At 41.1% G+C, this 17,904-nt stretch overlaps 1 protein-coding gene across 1 annotated transcript in view; it reads left to right on the forward strand.

Moving 5' to 3' along the window:
• The window catches only part of bean1 (brain expressed, associated with NEDD4, 1), a 48,109-nt gene that overhangs the window by 22,324 nt on the left and 7,881 nt on the right, over window positions 1-17,904 (forward strand). Inside the window, exons 3-4 of the mRNA XM_085427976.1 lie at window positions 12,830-13,033; window positions 13,490-13,625. Coding sequence (XP_085284102.1) covers window positions 12,830-13,033; window positions 13,490-13,625 — 340 coding nt within the window. The remainder of the gene's footprint in view (window positions 1-12,829; window positions 13,034-13,489; window positions 13,626-17,904) is intronic.

The raw sequence follows: 17,904 nt of genomic DNA on the forward strand, positions 1-17,904 counted from the left end.
ACACTTGCAATGATGATAATGCACCCTAATGAGCATCCTGAACGAATTGCATTGATACTGATTGTTATGTGTAACTGCCTTAATTGCCCCTCAGTGTCAAATGTGCTAAATGTTGTCCATTAGCTAATGAATGAGCTCACTTAAAACACATTTTCTAGACGTACAGAGATTTTGAAAAAAATCAGTCACCTAAAAACAACTCACTTACTTCCTTGATCGTGTGTTGTTACCTTGGAAAAAACTCTTCCTTTGATCCTATTTAAGAAAAAAAAAACTATATGCAAGAAATACATTTATTTATATAAATTAGGCAAATATTTAGATGAACAGGACTAACTTGGTATGTTACTAAAGGTAAGAGAAAAATCACCAAAACCAATTCATCTTTCTACTGCCTACAGCAATCCTCCATGCTATGTTATGAGAAACATCTCCTAATGACTTACTGTATAGTGCGTCTTGATTAATCTTTTTTTCTAAATAATTATTACAAAGGGTGGTCAAACTTTAATACTCTTTTGAAGATGAGATTTTGTTTCTGCTATTACTCACATAGAATAAACATTTCTTCAAGTCACAACATACACATCTGCTATTCGACACAACTTTATCTACCATTGTAGCTAACCAATCAGACACACACAGTGTGACTGTGAGCAAAAATTGCACAAATGTAGTAAAAGTGATACAAAATTATGAAAATTGATATTTTATTTCTTTTAATTAAATTTGTTGGAATGTTCAGTAAATATTATAGTTTCAAAAAATATAATTTCCTGGCAATTATTTAATGGTTAAGGCTTTACAGGGCAAATCATATTTCATCAGAGCTGTTATGTTAATGTATATCGCAGTACACCTACAAAAAAAACAAAATGTCATAATATTGTATATATAATAATTGTTTTCATAACAATATAACTAATCACTAATCCAGCACTAGCTAGAGATTGCTAGCACTTGATTTGACCCACTTATACCTAATTCCCTAAATTTTTCATGGCAAAGATTCAGAAAGGTTTTGGAACCATTTCCCAGAAACTGTGGTCTCTTTTGACATGAGAGCATCAAACAGTTGCTGCAAATTTGTTGGCTGAACATCCACGATGCCAGCTTCCTTTTCTAACACATTCCAAATGTGCTCTATTGTCTTGAGATCTGGTTGACCATCAGTGTGAGTTTTCTGATTTGGCATGTTATCCTTCTGTCAGCAGCCATCAGAAGATGGTTACTAAGGAGCACAAAAGCCCCTTTTCCATTAGTACCTACTCGGATTGAGTCACAGCGGTTCACCATGGTTTTCAGGGTTTTCCAGTAGGTCATAGTACGTGGTACCAGGTACTTTTTTAGTACCTGCTCGGCCGGGGTTCCAAGTGATCTGAGCAGGTACTAAAATGTGAAGTCATCAGACTTCATGCCACCGGTTGGCTGTTCAGTAGCGTCACTCGATGAGTCGTGAGAGTGTCCCACCCCGCTTTGCAGTGTTGCTATGACGAAATCACGCACATTAGGTAGTACTGGATTGTAATGGAAAACCAGTCGATCCGAATAGAGTCGTGGCAACCCATGATGAGTCGATCCGAGTATGTGTTCAAGATGGCACCGGGGGTCATGGCACGCCGTCTCTCGGTTCTGCAATGTTTATGTTTTGTGTTCTTACTGGTGTCCCTGTTAGTTTTAAAAACCCACTCCCTGTTGGCGTATGAGGCACACTTTAGCACTTTTTCCATTAGTAGTAGTAATAATAATAATAATAATAATAATAATAATAATAATAATAACTTTATTTATAAAGAGCTTTCAAACAAAGTGCTGTAAAACTATTTGAAACTAAAGAGATAAATAAAATAAAAGTGATACATAGCAATACAAGTAAAAAACACAATGTCGCTCAAGAAAAAAAAAACCCTACCCACAATAAAGGATGAATTTATGCTTTCAGTTGAGATGTACTAAGAAAATGTTAACTTTTTAGATGGATGAGAGAAAAGATAAAAGGTAATTTATTTATGATTTGAGTTGATAAAATACCATTTTAGGTTTTCATGATTTTCCTAAGTCGTTTGGAGTCAACAAATAAGCCCTATAGCAGTTTTTTGAGAATCAGTCATGCTTCCTCACAATGAAACTTTATTGTAAAATAAGGCACAAATAACTTTTTCTACACTTTGAGTTCAGTGTCATATACCTTAAGATATTTTCTTTGATCCTCGTTGTCTGACAGAGTTGTCACTATTGGCTTGAGCTGATTTCTTTTTCTTAAGTTTTTTCTTTTTTCCTATTAAACCCTTCTCCAGGAGAAACTCTTTCTGCCTCAGTGTCAATGGATGTACACTGAGTCAGTGCTATGGTATACTTTATATTGAAGAGAAGGTGGCTGTAACACATAATGACAAGCTGTCAGATTGAATTCGAGCAGCTGCTTGATGCTTCTGTATAATTTGTGCAGCTAATGTATAAAGTGATGCAGCATGCACAACAGCAGTCAATATGAGAAGCTTCTAACCTTTATAGTTTACGACACCCTTAGTGAGTCACCAGTCTGGATAGGTACACATGCATTTATTAGATGCAGTTTGACCTTTAACACCAGATAAATATCCAAGGATTAATTGTGAAATTAGATACATGCTTATATTCATGCCCGAATCATCAACGTACAGAAGCCCGGGCACAAAAGCCCTAGCCAGCTTGTTTGGAGGATCCGTTTTGTTTTTTTTTTCAGTAATGAGACATATGAAACAGGAATGTGTGCATATACCGTATTTCCCGGACTACAAAGCGCACCTGAATATTAGCCGCACAAGCTAAAATCAGGGGAAAATCCTGTTTTGTACATACATTAGCCGCACCTGACTAAAAGCCGCAGGTGTTTCAATGTTGACTTATCATATGTAAGAGAATATGCACAAAGGGAATTGTCAGGAAAGAGATGGCTGTTTGGAGACACACCCCTTTTATTAATATTTTTGAAAAACAAGTTATGGGTACATATTTGCACATGTAGTACATAACAGTAACCTATAGCACACCAGGAAAATAGATTCGGCCTACCTTTTAGGCTCAGGTGCAGTGACACGGCTTTAACAAGAAGAAAAGTCAGTCATTCACCATCTTTCTCTTCTTCCTGCGCTCTAAAACCACCAAAGTCCTCTTCTCCAGTGTCGGATACTAACAGGCTCAGGATGGCTTCGTCATCCACTCTCCGCTTCTCTCCTTCGTTGTCACTTTCAAAACCAAAGAAATCCTCGTTGTCAGTGTCAGAGTCGAACACCCTAAGAAGGGCCGTGGCGGTGTCCTCCTCTCCATCATGCAGCAGTCCAGCCCTTCAAAATCCGTTGGTGATCGTGGATGTTTTCACACTTTTCCACGCTGTCAGAATCCACCGGTGGAGTTGGGCATAACTTGCTTTTTGCAAGTTTATCGCCGCTCATCATCCACGACTCCCGCTGAACGCGAAGTGCTACTTTGAAGTTTGTTTTTCGCGCTACTTCGTACGGCACTACGTTGCCTGGCGGACGGACATGTGACTAACATACCACTCTTGAACCCCGATCCTTCCGCCAGGCAACGTAGTGCCGTACAACAGCGGAACAAACAAAACAAATCGTCTTACGATATCACAAAAATCATGGACAATCCATAGAAAAGCCGCACCTGACTAAAAGCCGCAGGGTTCAAAGCTTGTGCAAAAAGTAGCGGCTTATAGCCCGACAATTACGGTATGTACAAAGCACAATTCTTATTGGAAAAAAAATTCCAATAACCATTAAAATACAGCTTTAATAAAACCTCTAAAGTACATGCCAGACCTTTCTTTTATTTATTTGTTGTTTGTTTGTTTTCTGATTAAAATGCTATGTTTATTCCAAGTCTTTCCACATACATAAACACAGACTACAACGGGGCATTAGGGCCACATTCAGGAAAAAAATAGTTCATTTTGAAATTAAAGTCAAAATTTTGACATTAAAATCAAAATAACAGTTTGAAAAAAAGTCAAAACAATACAAAAGTAGATATATACAGTACAGTGCAAAAAGTAAGAAAATGAAAAGCTTAAAATAATAACAATGGGAAATGGGAAAAATCTAATGCTACCCATAGGAAATGTTATCAGGAGGCATGGCATGATACTAATGGCTACACCCCAGTGCAATAAAGAGGATGTACGTTGTATCACAAGAGATAATATAACAGCTGATCCAGCTGTTTCACTAATACATCAACACAAGGTATAGATCACACAGAAGTCGAGGCAGTTGTTTGGCTTAAAACGACAACTTTAATCTCCACATTTTGACTTTATTCTCTTTTTTCTTTTTCTTTTTTCCTGGAATAGTATTTTGATTTCAACCTCAAACTTTCTAGATTATTCTCAGAATTATGAATATATTTCTTTTTAATGTGGCACTAATATTACTTCTTGCAGTTATGCTCCCAGGTAAGAGTTGAAACAATAATGAAGTACAGCTCAGAGAGCTTTTTTTCAGGAAAAGCATGTTTGGGATGTGTATATTTAAGAAAGAAAGAAACATTTTTTTTCTTTATCAAAAACTCAAATTAAATAATAAAATAATAACACGGGTAAGAAAAAGAACTGGATACTGGATACTCAGTTGTTCTTTGGTTGTGAGGTTCAGCAGGCCCTTTATTGGTGGGTCAGCCTGGCTCCTGTCCAGTCAAACTTTGAGGTCATAAATCCATTATGACTGTGATGTACTAATCTCCAGATTATCTTGCAAGTCATCACACTGAACATCTCAACCAATTTAAAATTAACTGCAATATTTCATCACAATTGTTTGCATTTTTTTTCTATAGTTATGCTGATGACACCCTGGTTTACATGGCTACACCAGTTATGAAGTCTCTGCATTGACTTCATGTCTGCTTCAGAATGAATTTCAAGATAATTTTAGTGGCTGTTGTATGAAAAGTGTTCTTTGTGATGACTCCTACTTATTTTTCATTCCCTCTGTCTGTTTTAAATTGTCTGGAATTTTTATTATTAGTCCTTGTAACAAACCACGGCAGACCCGATGACATTCCTGTGCTCTTCACCATCTTTATTAACACCAGTTTTCACACGTATGGTTGCTGTTCAAACACACAGCTGCAGCTCTCCCCCTGCCAGTTCAACTACCAACATACCAACAACAACAATCATGGCAGTCAGGACCAGCTTTTTATGCAGGTGAGGCATGACTGCAGATGCCACGCAGGCGTGTCCATCTCGCCTGCAGCGGCATCGCAGACCACGCCCCGCCACAGTGGTCCTTTGTGCTACTTCATGTTTTATGTTAAATGACAGGTGCTCAAGTGTTTTTACTTTTATGCTTTGTCTTGAGTGAGTCGGTACCTTTAGTGTATATTTTTAATCTGCATTTTCTCTTTTTTCAGGTTATTGTGTCAGAATTTGCATGGCTTTTATTTTACTATGATAATTTTTGGTGTATATTTGAAATTCTTAGAATTAAAGTCTGCATTAATTTACTTCCAATAAATACATCCGATTAAATACAAATAAATACATCCAAATGTTTTGTTTTGGGGATAATAGGCATAAACCTTCTAACACAAAACCACATGTTTTCCATACCATAGTAAGTTTATAGCTTCTCTTAACAAAGTTTGAGTTTATGAACTAAACTTCTCCCTGTGAGCTTTGGTGGAAGTTTGTGTTGTCAAAGCTTCATAACCTATTTATCTAAATGTAATTTTTTAAAATAGTATTTACACTTTAAGGCTCATCTAACCCAGAATCACCAACACATACATACAAGCAAAATTTCTCTCATCCTTCTGTACCTTATCTCTGCAGGTGCATCCAGTCCCCTCAGGGTTTTGTGAAATATAACACTATCATCTTTTATTACAAGGGTTCCCTCCCTCTTCCTTTTCCTGCGCCCTCACTCCAAAATTATTGTGCTTGCCTTCTCCCTGCGCTCTTACTTTACTCTATGTATCACTTAAGTTCTCCTTCTGTCTTAAATCATATTGGAAGTGGAAAGAACAAAAGCCTTGCCCAGCTGCCTTATAGGACAATAAAATCCATGGTGCTGTATGAAGCAAATTCTTCCTCAATAAGAAGTAAGAAGCTATATGATGATCTAAGATATTGTAAGAGAGCATTGACCAATCCCAGTGAGCAAGCTCAAATGAATGACTATGCATCGTGAATGTCCAAGAGCAATTTTTCCTTATAGCAGGGATTTAACAACATAGCTTTTATCACTCAGCAGGTACATTATGAGGTCTTTAAATTAGCACGATAATCTCTAATTGTGAAGATACACAGAATTGTAAATAATGTCAGCTGCAGACCAATTGAGAGAACCAGCTGTTAAATATGTGACGGAGTTACACCGTCCCGGGCCGCAGACAGCTGACCTGAGCGCATACACGCACCACCACCGTTAGTTTCTACACTTGTAGCGCTGGGTTACCATGGCTGCGCGTCTTTTAGTCGACCGGGCAGATAACAGGAAGGGGTAAGAGGTATATTTTGAGCGGCACAGAGGGTGGCCAACATATTTTTTTTTTTACTCACCTTTAATAAAGCCGGTCGCGTAGACTCTCCGTGATCGCCGATCATACGAGTGGTTATGCAAGCCGATGGTATGGTGTTCCGGGGTTCAAATAGTGGGTTTGCGCGCCCTTGGAAAGGTCACGTGAACTGCATTATTTTGGTTTGTTTTGTTTTTGTTTTGTTTTTTGTTATTGTGAAACACTGTAGGCTGCCTGGAAGTGGCCATAAATGTGTGTATACATATATATATATATGTATTGTAGGAATACAGCTGGAAATATGCTGAGGAAAAAAGAGTGTTTGGGGGAAAGAAATGATAAAGGGATGACTATTATGCCTAGTGGGAGGGGCAGTGGGGCCGTCAGGGCCTACCTGGGCATTCTGTGAGATGTTACATTGAGGGTAACATGCAGACTGGCTCAGCCGCTTGTGTTTTGTATACAGATTTTTGTTTTGTTTTGAATTAAGTCAGTTGTTTATTTTCTTTGTAAATAATCTTTTGTGCACCTGGGAGGAATAAACTATACACACTGAATGGTTCCTGACTACTCCTGCATTTGTTCGGGAGACGTTTAGGAGACCCCCGACAAATATGTCCCACATGTGCACCAGTCACACTTTATTTGTCATTAATAAAACTTTATTTTATTGAAGCGTAAGCAAAAGTGATTGCCACTGTGAGTGGAAACAGATTAGAAATTTAAGTATGCAAATGAACAGATGTGTTAGATTATTATTTTATATATTTGACATTAAAGATAACATTGTAAATAGTCTAAATAGTTTTAAACCAATAGTTAGTCCAGCTCAAACAGGATGACAAATTCTTACATGCTGAAGATCTGCCATGTCCTCCAGCATAGTCTCGAGCATGAAGGCGATATCAAGACACACAAGGAGCACTGGACAGGACCACTGAAGGGCATCAACCTTTGCAGTACTGGTATCTGTTCCTTTGTGTAAGGAGGAACAGGAGGAGCACTGCCAGGGCTCTACAAAATAACGTTCAGCAGAGTACTGGCTCATGTCCATGTTTCTGACCAACCTGTCAGAATCAAACATGAGAAGGTTCACATGTGACAGGTTTGAAAGATTCTAGAGACACAGTTGCAAAATTTAGGATGTTTGCAATCTAAGTGAGGAGAACGGCGCGTCAGTGGACATTTCTGGTGTTCTTTGGTGAATGCCAGTTGCATGACGCTGGGCTGCGAGCACAGGTCCCACTAAGGTATCCTGGGGTCTACCACCACCATCATGGAGTGTGTTCCTGATAGCTTGGTCAGAAACATGCACATGAATAGATTGCCAGAGATCATTGTGTAAGCATTGTTCATGTTCCTTAAAAGGAGCAAATGCTGGTCTTGCTGCTTGATTGATGTCCTATTATGGCCCTGCCCAGTTCTGCTTGTATAAAGGGCTATCTGTTGGTATCTCCTCCACATTCTTGACACTGTGCTGGGAGATGAATTTTCTTGTGACAGCACCTACTGATGTGCCATGAGCTAGACTGCCTGTGCAACTTGAATGGACCACCTGCAAAACTATTCCCTGTGGGGTGTATTGGCTTGTTGCTGCCTTTCCAGTGCACCCGTTGTCACTTTCATATACGTCAAAGCAGGTGAACTGGATTCACAATTGTTTATGGTTCCTAACTGCAGAGACTGATATTCCTGAAGTTTAACTGACTTTTTTGTTTTTGTTTTGTTGTGATTTAGTGTCCCCTTAAGGCAGTGTTTTTGTGCAGTGTATTTTATAGGTTAGGACTAGGGTTAGGTGTTCAGCTGTGATGGCTATGTCAGTGAATCTCCTCACAAAGGTAGATGTTTATGTGCATATGTGTGGAAGGAAGGAAGCAAGGGTTATGCAAATTTAAATCTATACAATTATAGATTTCCTTGTGAGTTCTATCTAGAGAGAATGAGAGAAAATGGAGTTTTTGAGGAAGAGATGAGAAGAGAATTGAAGAGAAAATCATGTTAGGGGAGAGAGAAAGAGGAGACAAAGAAGTGTGAGAGAGAGGAAACATTACCAAGAGAGTAAAGAGGTCCGCTGAGAATCATTTGGGGTGAGAGAACATTTTCCTGTTCTCGGGGAAATGTGTTAAACCAAATTACTGTTGACAACAGAATTATAGACGTAGACATACAAGGGAGAAAGAGAAAAGAAAAAAGCAATGGAGAAGCCCAGAGACTGAAATGAAAATAATATTGTGATTGTAAATCATTTAGAGACTTTGATTGTTCCTCCTGCTTTACATTCATTGCAGCTGAAGACAGAAATATTTTTTTAAAAGGAAACAGCAAGGAAACATCAGATGGATGTCTCCATCTGTGTCTCCAGACTCCAGTTCTAGTGACTCCAAAATATTCCTGTGTTGTTTTGGTGTAAATGCTATGCAAAGCTTTAAATGCGCAGTTCTATATGTTGTATCTCTCCACGGCTACTTGGCTGCATTGCCAAAAATATTTGGCAACTGGTAACTTGGGCTGCTGTAGTTCTGATTTGTGTTAGTGTTTGTTTTTTAGCTTTGCCTCTGCTGTGGATAAATATAAACCAAGATTTCCATCCTTTCTTCCTTCATTTGTTTCATTTAGCACAACACACACAGCCTTTGAGTTGTGGGCTTGAAGGAGGATTGCATGCAAATGCACCTCCATAACCTCAGTATTTGTTGAATACTGAGTCCAGATAATAGTTAAATTGTTTTAAACATGTTTTAAAATACACAAATGCACATACAAGCAAGACACAAACCTAAGTTAATAATAATAATATTTTAGTCCCTCATTGAACTCCAGAAGGAATTTGTGATTAATATGTGCACAAAGGATGGAAATCAAGCATTAATTGAAATTAAGAATTTAGCAATTCCATTTCCATTGTCAGCATCACTTATCGACTTGACTCCTTATCAGTGCTCTTACTGATTCCCATTGGGTTCCTGAGAAACATGAACAGGTATAAATGGAGGCTGTAGCCTGACTCTTCATCACTGCTTTTGTTACCTGTTGAAGTTCAAGATCGGTTCACTCAGCTTTAACATCACTCTGGTTTTGGCTAGCTTAGTGTTAGGATGCTGTCTGCGTGTTTCAAAGTTCTGTCTTGGACACAGTTTGCACTTTACCATCATGCTCTTGTCCTTTTGTGCAAAAAAAAAAAGTAAAAGTGATGTCCATAGCCGTGCTGTAGACTGCGTCACTATTTTCCTGAAATCAGCTGATTGTACCGCAAGTTCAAGTGGAATTGATTGGCAAGCAGACAAACAATTTTAAGGAAGTGATTTACTGGGCACAGTATCCACATTGTCTCTTGCATGTGCATGTTATGTGAATAAATAATTGATAGGCACTTTCATTCATTTATCATCATTATTTTCTAACTTTTGTTATATTGTGTCGATCTGTGGAACCAACACCCCAATACAGGAAGTTTGGATCGGTTGTCTGTTTAAATAGTCCAGTCTCTGATCCGATGAGTCGTACCCAGGAGGCAGTGCAGAGCTCAAATGGAGCAGATGGGTGAAGGGACTTGCCCAGTTCGAATTGCCTCTATCCCACGGATTTCTACAGGCATGGATTTCTACCCTGCCTGTTAAACTGTGAAACTGATTATTAGGATGACTGCTTTTATTTAAAACCATTATCATCAGCAACACAAAAAACAAAACAAAACAAAAAACTAGACAAAACGTGACTGGATCATGGGACCATTTTTTTCTATTGATATTTAACTTCAATATATGGATTAAATACAGTTTCTGTTTAAATCACTGCCTTTTTAAAGACAAAAAGAAACATGATGAATGTGTTAGCATGAATTTAGTCATGAAAAGTAAATTGAATTTTAAGGTTTTGATTCTATAAATATTCATCTCCACTGTGTTGCTACAGTTAAATAAATAAATACAGTACATTTACAGCATGTTTAACAATACATAAAAACAGCATTGCATCATTTAAGAAGATAATTAAGGTCAAATCAGAGAATGCATACTTTATTTTGAGGAACTGGTATAGTACACACAGTGGGTGAGCTATAGAATTGCACAATGGTCCTTTAATAGAAGCATCAATGAGCTCATCCTCCGATAATATGGAGAAATAACATCTAAACTACACAGTGATACATAAATAATAAATCTAAATGGCATTAATTATCCACAACAAAATAAATAGCTTGACAATATCGGAACACTTTTGGTGCAGAGTGAACAAAACAACTGCAACAGAAAAATAAAGGAAAAGAATAAAGAAGTCTTCTCTTTCACCTGCATTGTGAATGTAGACAGACTGATTCCAAGTGATTGGCAGGAAGACAGATAAGAAGGCAGACAGAGAAACAGGCTGATGCTGGAGAAGCAGAACAAACAGACAGATGAGACATTAAACAGAAATGGAGAGGAACAGGATCGGTCTGTAATCTAATGATGATGATGACTGAGAGAGAGAGGGACTGTGTGCCTAGACTCTAGGTCTAATTATCTGTCACACACTGAAATGGAATAAGTCCTCGGGGAGAGAGAGCTGGAAAAGAGGGGGGAAGACGAAGGGAAGGAGAAAGAATGAGGAGGCAGTACTATGTGTACAGGGCAAGACAACAGTTGCATAATATGACCCCCTGGCATACTGTTGTGGTCATAAAACCAGATATCTGATCAACAGATGGATGATGGGTAGAAAACTTAACTTTGACCAATTTTTCATTTATTTATGGACAAGTAAATCCAAATATGTAGAGGAACAAAATTTCAGAAAACAACACTGTATGTTAACTTATGGTGTCATCTGGTGGTGGAGAATAACTACAAATGCTTCTGCCTTCCATATATGTAGTAGGTAAAGCATGCTTTGCCTACCACAAGAGACAGACAAATGCACAGCTGATGATGTATGATAATGCTCCATAATGTAATATCAGGGCTTTTCGCAGGAAGGACATGACTATACTAATTTAAAGCACTCACATGTTACTGAGAAACAAATGCCCCCACAGTCATGTGACAAAGAGAGGTTTCACAGAACTTAATGCCGACCTTTTGCGAAAAGTAATGCACAGCATCACTTTAGTAAAAACCTTGATTTTTCAGCCGCTGGACCTGGGCATTGAGTCAACCATGAACTTCTCTTTATACCAAAGTATTCTGGAGTCAAATGTGAGGCAATTTGTCAGACAGATAAAGCTTGGCTAAAATTGGATCAGGCAACAGGACAATGACTCCAAGCAAAGCAGCAAATCTACAACGAAATGGCTGAAAAAGAAGGTGTTGTAATGGTCCAGTTAAAGTTCAGACCTCAATCTGATTGAAATGGTCTGGTAGGACATTAAGAGAGCTGTGTACAAACGAATGTCAAAAACTTCAATAAACCAGTGCATCACTGTAAAAGAGAGTGGGTCAAAATTCTTCCACAGCGACGTGAGAAACTGATAAAGTCATAGGGAAAATGATTGCTGCTTAAGGTGGTTCTACAAGCCATGGGATGTTTGACATGACTGTAACATCCAGCTGTGCTGCAGCTCATTACACCTATAGGTACAGGACAATGGTTTCATCTGGAAACTATGGATTCTACCCACAATGGAAAGACATGAATGTTGGATTAATTGGTGATTCTTGGCGATTCTGTGCCATAAATACGTAGATGTCTTTTTCAGTGTTAGCCTTGTAATGTTCTAGTGACACGTTTAAGGTGTACCCTGCTTTTCACCCCACGACATTTGGGATTAGCTCCAGTTCCTTTGACCCTGAACTGATTCACTGATTCACAAAATAGATGGATGCTATTTCTGACGGTTCAGGAGGCGGATAGTGCAAGAGATGACAGCTGAAAGTGCTTCAGCAGTGCAGCTTGTGATGACTGATTTTGAGAAATGTGTCATTGGGTTACACTGGCTTCACAACTCCAGCTTCACAACACCAAGTTGGATACATGTTTAATGTACAGATGGACAGATAGCACTAGAAGACTGTCTTTGTAGATGTGGGGAAATTGTACCATTTGCTGCATGTCTATGAGTATTTATTAATAAAACAGAAATGGAAAACTATTAAGCCCACATTTCATAATTCTTGGAAATTTGCTTTTTACATTTTCTTTAGTGTTGACTATCAAGTTTTATTGTTTTTTTTTTTTTTTTTCATTTTTTCATTTTTTTTGTTGGCTTTTTGCAAACAGTTTAATATTTAACTTTAAGGGTGCACTCCCTCAAACCTCAGTTATTTTTTAAAGTAGTTAAACACACTGAATCACACAAATACACACTCCACCCTGATCTCCATCTCTCTCTGTTTCCCTACAGTGAGCTCCAACCAGAGCCATGGGGAGTACCCAGACTGCCGGAGTGAGAGGGAGTCAGGAGGGGAGGCATCTCTCCTGGTGTCTCCGCTGGTGGTGGCGGGGATCGTTATAGGTCTAGTCCTCTTCCTCTCATGCATCACCATCATCGTCGGCAGCTTGCGCAAAGACAGTCGACTCCGAAACCCTCACCTTCGAGCAAGCTATGGTCAGTCTGTGACACACCTTGACATATTCTAGAACTTCCTTTTTGGTAGCTTTTCAGACTCCCATTGGAATGTAAATACAGCATCATAAGACATTAAGTTAATACGCAACTTGATACAATGTCCACGACTTCAGGTATGACTATACATTTAAATCTTTTTGAGTGTCATGCTACGAGCTTAAATTGACGTAAATTGGTTGGTTAGGTTTGGGGTTAATTACGGTGAGGATCAGGACATGATACCAGACTGAAATATGCAAAAGTTGGCTCTAAATACAGTGGTGCGGTGCTGATCTGTAAAGCACAGCTGGAGTATGAGATGAGATGCCATGTAGAAGAGCACCACATAATAGGTTCAAATAAACCTTAGTTCATCACGCTGAAGTAACTGAATGTCCCCAGATGACAAAAGTCTGATTCTAGCACAGCATGAAGTTGATTTTTGTGTCTCCACAGGACAAGACAGTTTTTCTTATGGAGGTTCAGCAGGTGAACTGAGGTCTAGCTGCTTGGAAGACTTTCCTCCTGGTTTAGACTTTGACTCATACAGAGAGTCTCAGATAAACAGTGTGTATCCTGACTCCCCACCACGGTAAGTGCTTTTTGAATTTAAAAAGCCTGTGTAACAGATGTCAGTATTCAAATAAAAAACCCTCTTTTCAGAGTTAAAGTTTCCCCGGAGGCATCTTCCTTGGGGGGCTCAACCCGGGGTAGCGGTCATGTCCGGTTAGGGGCTCTGTTGGCTCTCAGGTGACTGTTTCCTCGCGGCTGCGTGCAGCGGGGCTAGGGGAGGGTCTGTGCTGACGGACGTGGGTTACTGACCTGGTAGCCTGGCTGCCCCTGGGTGGGTCCGGGATGGGCGTGAGGTTCTGGGGGCGCTCCGTCTCTGGGCTGGGACCCGGACCGGGCCTCGGGGGCTTGGGTCCTGGTTGGTGTGTTGCCGGGGTTGTGGGCGGGTGGGTGCATGGGGGCCCAGCCCTGGAGCAGGGTGCCGCCGGTGCGTCGAGCCACCTGGGGGGCTCTTCAACTGGTGGGGGAGATTGTCACATCTTGCAGGAGCTTTCCTCTCCTCAGGAGCTCCCTCTGCAGGAGGGGGAGATACAGGAGAGGTGGAGGAAGATCTCAGCCTGGGTGTTTATTGTCTTATGTAGTCTGGAAGATGAGTGGATGGTGGGGTGGGTGCAGTTTTCTCTGTGGTGGGGTTGGGTGGACTGTCCCGGGCTCTGTGGGGCCGGGCGGCGCTGCTGCACTGGGCCCGGTCTGGATGGGCCTGGGCCCCCTTTCCCTGGCGGGTCGCGGAGTATGGGGGTGCCTACTGGGGTCAGCGGGGGAGCTGGCCCCAGGGAGGGGTCACTTGCCCCTCCCTTCCTTCCCTCCCCATCTCCAGCTGCCTCCCTCTTCCCGCTCCACCACAACCACCCACACATGCAGGGCCTTGGAGTAGGGGTATGTCACCAGGGTGCAGAGGAGGCTACCCCCCCCCTCTGTCCCCTTCTGGCTGCCTCTGCCTCAATTTTATCCCACAACTTAGACATTCACATTACTCACACTCTCATTACACATACATATAGGATCTTGGGGGTGGGCACGATACACGGAGTCCAAAGTACCATCAGGGTGTACACCCCACCCCTGGCATCGTTGCCCACCTCTCAATTTTAAATACACGTAGACATTGAGGGCTAGCAGGAGGGACCATGCGCTTACCTGCTGCTCTCTGGCAGGTAGCTCCAAGCCCTCCTGGGTTTTAAATGCACCTTAGAACACACATGCATCAACATTACAATGAGCGGGTGGAGGGAGGTTTGGAGTCTTCTCTCACCCCCATTCTCTGCGACCTGCTGGAGCAGGGGGGCTAGGACTAGGAGGAGGAGTTGGCCGTCCGACTGCGGTCTGGAGTGTGGAGCCTTCCTGCTGCTGCGGAGTCGGGGCGGTCTGCCTCCCCCCACCGCAGGGAAAAGGGAAACACCACCTGGGTCTGGGTGCAGTTCCCCCCTCCAGGGGCGGGGGCACCTAGACCCGGTTTGTAGAGTACGCTTGGGGAGTGTGATCGTGTGTACAACGTCTCTTTATGTCTGTCTCCACGTTGGTTGAGTGTGGAGTAAGTGCATATGAGAGCATGAGGGTGGGAATGGATGTTTGTATCTGTGTGTGCCTGTATGTCTGTGTCTATATGTCAGGTTGGGTGTCAGGCGCCACCTCTCTGGGGACATCTCAGGCCCTCCAAGGTTTGGAGGCCTATCTCCCCCTACCACCACTTCCCCTGCCAGTGGCGGACCCCCTCAGACATCGGTGCATTGGTGGTTCTTTGTGTCCGGGGATGGGCGTCCAGGTACACACCGGCTCACTCCTTGGCGGCCGCTTATCGGGGCCTGGAGCCTGGGGCTCGCTCGGGCCACTTCGGAGGTGGGGTGCCCCCGGCCTCTCGGCCTGGGGCTCGGTCACTCAGGCGCAGCTGGCTGCCGGCGGAGCTCACGGGCGCGTCACTGCAACTCCCCCTGGCTTCTGCTCCGCGGCTGCTGAGTGAGCCCTCATCTGGGACTCTCCTCAGCTCTTTCCGGGACAGTGGCGCAGCTGCCCCTCTGTTGGTCTTCCTTGGTCTCTTGTGTTCTGGGGGCCTCTGGATGTCTGGAGTTTTGATCTCCTCCACACCTGCTTCACGCCCTGGAGGACGGGGCTGTGGCCCCCCCACACCCTCTAGCAGATTATTACATGAAGGAACCTTTTAAAAAACAAAAAACAAGCGCGTCCATGCTCACAGGTGTACACACGGGTGATCACACCCACAAACTACACCCTTTTTGGCTCCTACCTCAAAGCACACTGTGTTCTGTTGATCTTATGTGCTGCACAATAATGTTTAACATTTAGTATTTACTGTCATATTCCCATATATCATTGTGATGTTGTTTATTCTATTACTCTTGTTCTCTTCTGCTTGCTTTCTTTTTTCTTTCTCAGCAGGTGATCCAGGTGATCGATATATGCATTTTTTTTCTCTGCCCGTTCTGTTGGTTTTTGTCTTTTACCCTTCTCCCCCGTCCCTCTTCTCAGCTGTTTCTCTTTCCCTCTTTCTTTCTCCCCTTCTTTCCCCCAGTCAAGTCTGTCCCGTATTCAGTAAGTGAAAATAAAATAAACAATAAAAGGTGAATCAAATGGACCATTACGGCAAGGCTGGGATGGTCAGTTTGGTAAAGTAAATCCGTTGGGCATCTTTCTTTGCCTTTAGACAACAATTCTGATGGCAAAAGAGCCAAACGGGACAGGCCAAAAAAAAAAAAAGAGTTAAAGTTTAATCTACTATACATCTATTGCTTTATTACAACAAAATGTAAATGAAAATGTACCATAGTGATGTCTGTATACTAAATATGAAACTAAAATACTGCTAGACACCTGTTAAAATTGGAAACAGAAGGACGCTTTGGTTTTTTTACACATACCATTTGATAATTACTTAGATTTAACGGCGCAGGAAGGTCTCTGGTTTTGGAAAATTCCTTTTTTCTGGCAAAAGTTGAAAATAAAATATTAAGAAAAAACAAGTCAAATGGAATTTTTTGCCTTTCCTCAGCTACACACTACATTCTATTGGCAAAATAAGAAAGAAGAGCCTTTCCTTTGACATATATGTGAAATGTCAAGTATGAAATATAAGTGACCATTCATACACTATCATGCACTGTTCTTTGGCCACTTGGTTTGACCTTTTTCTGTGGTAATTCATTTATTAGAGAGCAGTGCTAACTTTGGTGCCCATTGCAAGGTTGGCTGTGAATATGTGCATGTGTGTGAGAAAGAGAGAGAGAGAGAGAGAGAGAGAGAGAGAGAGAGAGAATGGACTTGCTAAAAGCTGGTGTCATGGTGTTTTTGATCTAAATGTCAGCTGGTCTAATTGGCAACTTTAATAATTCACATAAATCCCTCCCCTGCAGTGCATATGTGTGTGCTTCATTCTCATCACAGTTCTTTAGAACCGTTCAAACATTTTACTCTGTTCAAGGGTGGATGATCTGTAGTCTATAACTCAGAGGGAATAATTGTCATACGACTGAACATATCATTTTATTTTATGGTTTATCAGAGGATATTGCTTACAGTTCTCCCTTTCTGCTGGCACCAAGTGTACACTCTATTTCATGATTATCCGGGGAGTATCATCCATCTGTAGTACGTGATTGAGATGACATTACATCTTATCACTTCCACAATTATTGTCAGACAACAGGGATAACGAGGATATCAGAGAGATAATTTACTGAAATGACTCACTGAAATTTAATAATAATAGTAATAATTAGACACAGTGGCACCACATTGCGGAAAGAAATCCAGCTTTTTGCTCTTTTCTTATGTAGTTACAAAGTAATTGTCATGTGCAATGTATTGAGCATCACAGAACTGCTGCATGTGACATAATCAAGGATTCCCATCTTCATCTCCTCAGTTCACATAGAAGGTAAATAAGAAATGTAGTGCTTCCTGGATTATGATTGTTTTTGGGCTCTTTGGAACTGATCTACATATATGAACTTAAAAATCAAAACACTATGTAACACTTTTACCACCGGCTCGTGTGACAAGACTCCCCCCTTATGCCCTCGGGTGCAGTCTTGACTCTACTTAAACATTCTGTGATAAAAGATACATCTCGAAAAATAAATATCAGTCTAGGGTTCATATGATTCTCGTGTCTACACAGACAAGCGGAGGCTAAGGAAATACACTTAACCGATTAAGGCTAATACATGTGAATACTCAAATGATAAGACACCATGCAATAAACCCAACACAGGATCTCAGGGTTAGAAAATGTATTAAACAATTGCAGGAAATTCACATCCAACCCTTTTTTCTTCATGAAAAAAAAC

The sequence above is a fragment of the Rhamphochromis longiceps genome, linkage group LG13 (assembly GCF_057381845.1).
Source record: "Rhamphochromis longiceps isolate RC_006_pf linkage group LG13, R_longiceps_female_GT1.1, whole genome shotgun sequence".
Classification (NCBI taxonomy): Eukaryota; Metazoa; Chordata; class Actinopteri; order Cichliformes; family Cichlidae; genus Rhamphochromis; species Rhamphochromis longiceps.